The 7,504-nt window shown below is 41.4% G+C and overlaps 1 protein-coding gene and 1 pseudogene across 1 annotated transcript; both read right to left on the reverse strand.

Moving 5' to 3' along the window:
• Positions 1-220: 220 nt before the first annotated feature.
• LOC135518552 (B-type lectin plumieribetin-like) lies at positions 221-837 on the reverse strand. The gene is made up of 2 exons (XM_064943721.1): positions 733-837; positions 221-586 (listed from the first exon to the last, which is right to left on the reverse strand). Exons 1-2 carry the CDS (start codon positions 820-822, stop codon positions 317-319), a joined length of 360 nt encoding a protein of 119 aa, XP_064799793.1. The 5' UTR covers positions 823-837; the 3' UTR covers positions 221-316.
• Positions 838-5,541: 4,704 nt separating this feature from the next.
• On the reverse strand, positions 5,542-6,035 carry LOC135518553 (B-type lectin plumieribetin-like; annotated as a pseudogene).
• Between the last annotated feature and the right edge of the window lie 1,469 nt (positions 6,036-7,504).

The raw sequence follows: 7,504 nt of genomic DNA on the forward strand, positions 1-7,504 counted from the left end.
GACAGATACTGATGGGCTCACAGGTCCCAGATTCCCCAATGTGCTCAAGCGACACCATGTTGTTTTCTCCTCATATTCATGGAAAGAGAATATTTTCAAATGCTATGTTCCTATTTAACTTGAATGTATCTAGTACATCAACATATAGGTCAGGATAATGGAAGAAGATGAAGAAGTTCAGAACACAACAGATCTTTTTTTTTTTTACCGTGCTCTTTATTGAACATAGGTCAAGGGAGACAGTCATGCAGCACAGATGAAAAGTGTGGGTATTATCAGCATGAACTGATCCCTGGTAGAGCTACAGGGGGTCTGCTCACTGCTTGAAACCCTTAGACTGAGCAGAGGACCACACCTCCTCTCCGTCCCTCTCCACCACCATGGTACCATCGTTGCGCAGCCACATGCGGCACATCTTGAAGCCACCGGACGCTGAACACTTGGTCTGCCACATCATCTTGTTGTCCCTCTTGTACATGACAAAGTTGCAGTCGTCCTGCATGCACAGGCGGTGGGCGTCGCGCTGGCCGCCGGTGTCGGAGTTCCACATGGGCTTCCAGCCGTAGATCACAAAGTTTCCATCCTCCTATGGAGATAAATAAAATGGATACATGCATGTAACTACATAGCTAGAACATAATGGGGAAACTTAAACCTTACATTTTCTATGGACTTCCCAAAAATAACACTTTCAAGTAGGCCCATAGTGTTTCACAAGTTCTACACACATACCTGGAAGCAGGCTTTCCACTCGTGGTTGTTGGACATAAGGTAGTCTCCCTTACGCATCTCGTCAAACTTGGACATGTAGTTTCTGCTCATGATTCTGAAATGAGAAGTTCAGCAAAGATGACAAACAAGCAGTCGGTTTTGCATAAGGAAAAACTGAGAGGAGAGAGCAGTCACAGAGAGAACCTTGCGTCAGTCTTGATACTCACAGGCCGGTTGTAGAGTGGACGTTCAGTAGAGTTGCTGATGAGTTTGCAGCTCTTGGGGAAGTGTCATCTCTTCAGAAACCGTGGACTTTTATAGCCGAAAACCCAGAGAAGAGACTAGTGAAAAGGATAAAACTCTCTCTGTCAAGACCTAATCAAATCTGTTATGCATAAGACATGTCTTTAAATGTAACCTGTAATGTGATTTTAAAACTCGAGATAAAAAAACAAACGTTCATTTTGCGAATGCATCTTAAAAAAGGGTTAATTGTGGATGATTCGGCTAACTGTTTGCACCTGGGGTGTCTGAATATAGTCTGTGTTAGAAGGGATTTAATCTTCAACACATTACATTCAAGCCAAAGACTAACTATACTGAAAACAAAATGTCTACTACGCTGGTTTCCATGTAGAGTGAAGCCATTTTGCTTGTATGGACTCTATATTCCCCCCCTTTCACATACACATTTGTAATACGCTTAACTGTTATAAAGAACCAAAACTTTAATGTTGTGTCCATTTCAACACGACTGCTGACCCTATCTGTCCAATTAATGTGAACTGAGGTCATACATATTTACGTATGAAAATGGGATTAAGCTGTTACAGCTCTCTCTCTCTATAGGTTATGAAACATACTTTATTGGGTGTATTGATTCTACATTATTAATGCATTTAAAATATTTAAAAAAGCTATGATCTTTGAAAGTATTTTACCACTCAGAGTAGGATTGGATCTACTCAGTGCTTGTGTGGGAGACTGCTGGGGAAAGACAGGCTGATTGAGGTGGTGTCAGTATAGCATACCATTACGCTGGCATAGTAGCTATAGGGACGACTACCTGTAAGTTTTGGATATGACATTAAATCAAGCTTCTGACTTTCTGTGTTCTAAAATAATTAGTCACATGGAACTTATTGCAAGAGTAGGGATGCTAACCATGTCTTCCTGGCTAAATTCCAGGTCTGACCCCTCACCATATCATAACCATATCATAATGCCAAGCTTCATATTGACCCATTGCCTTCTCATTGAAAGGCAATGTGGGATGAGTGCTCTGGAGCAAAATGCCTGCCATGTATCATCCAAATGAGTGTTGCTTGTGGTGGATGGAGTGGTGAGGCCCCCATTCATAATTTGTTATGGATTTATTTAACCTTCGGGGCTCGCTCCAATTCGGGGCAGTAGCATACATAATATTATAACGTTTTTATTTTTAACAGATTGACCAATGGTGTTTATATAAAATGTATTCATTATCTCAGCCAATCATGGCTAGTGGGAAGGTTGCTTGCTTTTTCTGTGGATAAACCAACTAGGCTTGTAATTTAACAATTTTATTCATATTTACAGATGGCTTACAAGCTTGTTATTAAGGCACATGAAAGTTCACATGTTCCAGAAGGCATTTCTGCCTTGTTGATAAAAAAAAGTTTACGTTCAAATGGCTATCCTGTGAATTAGTGGCGGCAACATACGCCTAGTTTCCTGAAACGAGTCACAAATAGTGAGGAAAACAGGTCCCAAAATCGACCCCTGTGGTACACCTTCATGTACTTCAGGAAATTCAGACAGGCCATTGTGATTGATGGGGTTAAGAGTTCTGTCACTAAGATAACCATGAAAAGGCGTCTGATCTCAAGTCTGTCAAGGACAACTTATTCAATAAAATAGCATGATCAAACAGTGCCAAAAGCTATTTGATAGGTCCACAAACAAAGCAGAACATTTCATTTTAGTGTCTAAAACTTTAATAAGATCATTAAGAACTAAAGTGGTTGCTTTAATGGTGCAAAGTTGTACATTTACCAAGGATTCAAGAATCTTAGCTAGACAAGGAAGCTTTGAAATGGGTCGATAATTATTAAGATCACTACTATCCCTGCCCTTATGGCAGCACAAGAGGTGATTTCCATACCTTTGGAATATTTCCTGATAACAATGTTAAATAAAAAATTATGGGCTCTGCTCATTTAAGAAGACCAGGATGCCATTGGTCGGCCCCTGTGGATTTCTTGTTGTCTATTGCTAGCAGAGCATCCAGGACTTCTTTTCATCAAATAGCTTAAAATTGCGAGTTCTTCTAATTATCATTTGATTGCACTTTTACAATAAGTAATCCATGGAACTTTTTTAAATTTCCTGTACCATATTCAGAACTACAAAATGCAGTCCTACTGGCATAGAAATACACAGCAAACAACAGCTGATCAGACTTGTGTTGTTCAGATATTCCTCTCAGTCAACATAAAAAGTTCACCAAGTTCATGGGCGTCCTGAGGTACTGGACAGACTTACTAGTGGAGTGAACTTTGAGCTCACAGTACCATATGTTTCATAGGTTCTTAATGTGATTTCAAAATGTGATATCATGTTCACTCAATTACAGTAGACCTGAGTGGTTTTAGGTGTCAAATAGTGTTTTATTTAGTGTAGAAATGAGATGGATTGTGCTGGGTTGTCTAATCATGGATCTAAGACAAGTGGCTGCATAGTAAGGTTCAGAGCTCTGCTGACTCCAGTGCTGAGTCAGTAATTAAGGTCTATGTTGTACTGTTTGACTGGGCCATCTTAGTTTACCTTGTCTCTCTCACAAGACATAATTACTAAGTAGGCTACGGGCATATGGCCTGACCATGTGACCTAATCCTAACCCTAGTTATAAATTAGAAATAGTTTGGTCAGGAAAAAAACTATATAAATTATTGGAGCGAAATTTGGGTCAGTTTATGTACACCCAGTCTATACTGTTTATACAAGGGGTGGGTCTAATCCTGAATACTGATTGGTTGAAACGCATTCCAGCCACTGTCTATTCCACAAATTACCACCGGCTAAATCTATGATGTTAAAATGCCTATTTACTCTGTTCCATCTGACTGCACAATCCAATGTCTCATCGCCCCAGCCAGGCACTTTATAAACTTGCTCTTCACTATAAAAAGCATCTAGACATGATCTCACATTTATTTTAGACTAACATTTAGTTTTCAACAGCGGAGATTTGTATAAACCTTGCTGTCTGTCTCTCTGACATTTGCAACACTGTTTCAATATTCAAGTTCGATCTCCGGCTGTCCCATAGTAATGAATGGGTCGGGAGTTGGGACGAGACAGACAGGCAGGCAGCGTTTCTCAGTCAGTCGAAATCATGAATCAGCTGGCATCGTTTTATGAATATATACAAAGATATACAAAGGTAAAACAAAATGAAGTGCAGCTAGTTTGCAGTCTTTCCAGCTTCAGTTTGAAGTGATTGTGTTAGCTGTGTTGCTGGCCAGCTCCTCTGAACAACATTGTCCTGACGAGAGAGCACATTTTCTATGCCAGGCAAAATCGTGCCTCATTAGCTTGTTATGGATGTATCAAATAAATGTCACTAGAAAGCAGCTTAAACAATTGCAGCTACTTTGCTGTTATTCTGGCTGTACTGTCTGACGTGACTGTAAGTTAGCCGTAGTTGGATGGATAGCTAGCAAGCAAGAGATGGGAACGTTGCCAGCCAGTATGGCAATGGAACATTTAGAACGAACGACTGGGTCGCGTCCATATATACAGAACAAAAAGACTGAACGACTGGGTCGAACCGAACCGATAGAACAAACGACCAGTCGGCTTGGGTAGCAACCCTAGATTTGTGTCGGGACTATATCTTGCAGAAGGATGAAATAGTATGAATAAATAAATCAAAATAACGTTTTTAATTAATATGTTGCTATCTCGTTGCCTCCCAAGTGGCACAGTGGTCTAAGGCAGTGCTTGAGGCTTCACTACAGATCCGGGTTCGATCCGGGCTGTGTCACATCCTGCCGCGACCGGGAGAACCATGAGGTGATGCACAATTGGCCCAGCGTCGTCCGAGTTTGGGGAGGGTTTGGCCGGCTGGAATGTGTTTGTCCCATCGCGCTCTAGCGACTCCTGTGGCGGGCCGGGCGCAGGCACGCTGACATGGTTGCCAGTTGTAAGGTGTTTCCTCTGATACATTGGTGCGGCTGGCTTCCAGGTTAAGCAAGCAGTGTGACAAGAAGCAGTGCAGCTTCGCAGGGTCATGTTTCGGAGGATGCATGGCTTTCAACCGTTGCCTCTCCTGAGTCCATACAGGAGTTGCAGCGAAGGGACAAGACTGTAACTACCAATTGGATATCATGAAATTGGGGTGTTTTTTTTATTTTATTTTAACGGGGATAATGCCCTCGAAGCCAGTGTTTGGAGGATATAGTGGCACGGTTATCGGGCCCACGATGAACAACACCCGTGCCAATATATCCTCCAAACACCCACTTCTCGGGCATTATCACTTAAATATATTGTATGTGTCAGTAAATGACATAAGCCTGTAAAATGAGGTGGGGTGTGACTGAGCTTTACAGTATATCAATATCTTGTTAAGTTATGAGTTAAGCATGTTACCATAATAACCTTATTTCAATCATTTCAGGGATTGGCTATATTTTCTGACACTGTATGGAAAATTATATCTGTAAAAAAATATGTAAACAACAAGCAACAATGGACACAAGAACAGAACACCAGAACTTCAGATACTTTTGATGAAGTTTGTTTTCCTCCACAGAGTGACTGAGTGTCATTAGATCACAAACTGCTTCACTTTGATCCCCTGCTCTGGGCGGAGTTCCACACCTCCTCTCCGTCCTTCTCAATCACCAGGTTGTCGTCGTTCCTCAGCCACATGCGGCACATGTTGAAGCCGTTGGCCTGAGTGTTTGTCCCTCTTTTCTCGTCCCTCTTGTACATGGCAAAGTTACAATCGTCCTGCATGCACAGGCGGTGGGCCGGCCGGCAGTGTGCCGGCCGGCAGTGTCGGAGTTCCACATGGGCTTCCAGCCATAGATCACAAAGATACCATCCTCCTATAGGGACAGACGGGGAGATATATAGAGATATACTGATTGGACCCCTGGATGTTGATAATGAATGATGTCACAAGAAAATCTGCACTAACTCTAAGCACACTTTAAGAATCTGCCTTGTATACAAGTTCTAGACATACTGTACCAGGAAGCAGGCCTTCCACTCTTTTGTTGTTGGACCGCTCCCTTACGCATCTCATCATACTTGGACATGTAGTTCCTGGACATGATTCTGAAATGACAGAGGATGTACAGTAGTTAAAGTGAGAATATGGAGCATTCTCTGAATTAAGGGATGACTTGCACCCAAAAAAACAATCACCAAAATCTACCAGTGAAGTACGATAACACTTTATAGCCACATGTCAAGCCTCGTTCTCTCCTAATAATAGTCTGTGCATGCAATTAATGTACTGTTTTCTTCTCTCTAATGCCTGTAACTACATGCAATGATCAGAAGAATCCACTGACAGAGAGAACCAGTGTCAAGTGGAATCAGAGACCATTAACATGTCCAAGCTAAGGAGACGGAAGATACATAGTTGTAAAACACGACATACATAATTGATGGGATACTTACAGGCTGGACGTGGCCTGTGGAGGAGAGGCGAAGATGATGAAACTAGTGAGTTAACAATAGGCAAGTAGGCTCTCTTTTAGAATAAAATAGATTAGCAATGTCAACCCCCCCCCCACCCCCAAAAAAATAATCTTACCCAGCTTATTTTATCCAAATAGCTTCTAGACAGTGAGTCTAGTGTGACGTGACAAATACAGCCGAATCCCTTTGAAAAGTTTTATCTGAGTGCTGGGATGTTTGGGATCAGTCATCTTAGCAATTATCACGTTGTGTGATTTTCAATGACATAGTTGCGTTGAATAAGTGTTTTTAGATGTGTGTATTCAATTATCAAGAATGAAGAAGGACAAATCTCCAGATCATACTGACACGCTCTTTCTAAAAAATTCCACATCCAATCAAATAAGTCTGGAATGTCTCCTCAAAAAACACCCTTCAGATCATTAAATGAACACAAGCAGGCTGAAATGATTTCACATGACCAGACATTTGGAAAAATTGAAGGGAGATATCAAAACAAGCGGTGTATTCAGAAACGGAATTGAATGTGTACATAGTTTAATATGGTAAGAGTGTGTGTAACTGTACTGACTGTACAGTGTGATTCATGTTATTATGCTTAATATGAAATAACTCAAGCAGTAATTCAGCACTGCTCTATCACTATTGGTCAAATGATCCCAGATTCTGTTGGTAAACTGCTTGGCAGCTAATCAACCTGGTACTGACTTGAAATTACGTGATCAATGTGGCTGCTGCTTTTTCTGTTCAGCTGAGCGGGGGTGCCCCTGGACAGGAAAAACAGCACAATAGTAGCAATTCTAGGCTCTTTCTCAATTAATTTTTCCTTGATTCCTTGCATTGTCTCTCCTTGCCTCCTTTTCGAAATGCGTTGGAGAAGGTGACCATTCTCTTCATGGTGATTTATACTGAATAGCTACACAAAGGTAGAAACATTTAACATCCTCCTTTGCATGTTTGTGTGTTATTCTACACACTGGCTAATATTCTAACGAGCTCTGCCCCGAAACAAACCCACATTTGGTTGGTCCAGACCGGATCAAATCTGTACCAATCTTAGATGTTAGATGTTGATATCACAATACAGCACAGCACA

This window comes from Oncorhynchus masou, chromosome 28, assembly GCF_036934945.1.
Source record: "Oncorhynchus masou masou isolate Uvic2021 chromosome 28, UVic_Omas_1.1, whole genome shotgun sequence".
NCBI lineage: Eukaryota > Metazoa > Chordata > Actinopteri > Salmoniformes > Salmonidae > Oncorhynchus > Oncorhynchus masou.

Excerpts from the sequence above, each read along its gene's own strand:
- LOC135518552 (XM_064943721.1), bottom strand. The coding sequence starts at position 822 with ATGAGCAGAAACTACATGTCCAAGTTTGACGAGATGCGTAAGGGAGAC. Across the intron at positions 587-732 it reads AGTGGAAAGCCTGCTTCCAG|GAGGATGGAAACTTTGTGAT; the intron begins GTATGTGTGTAG and ends TTATCTCCATAG.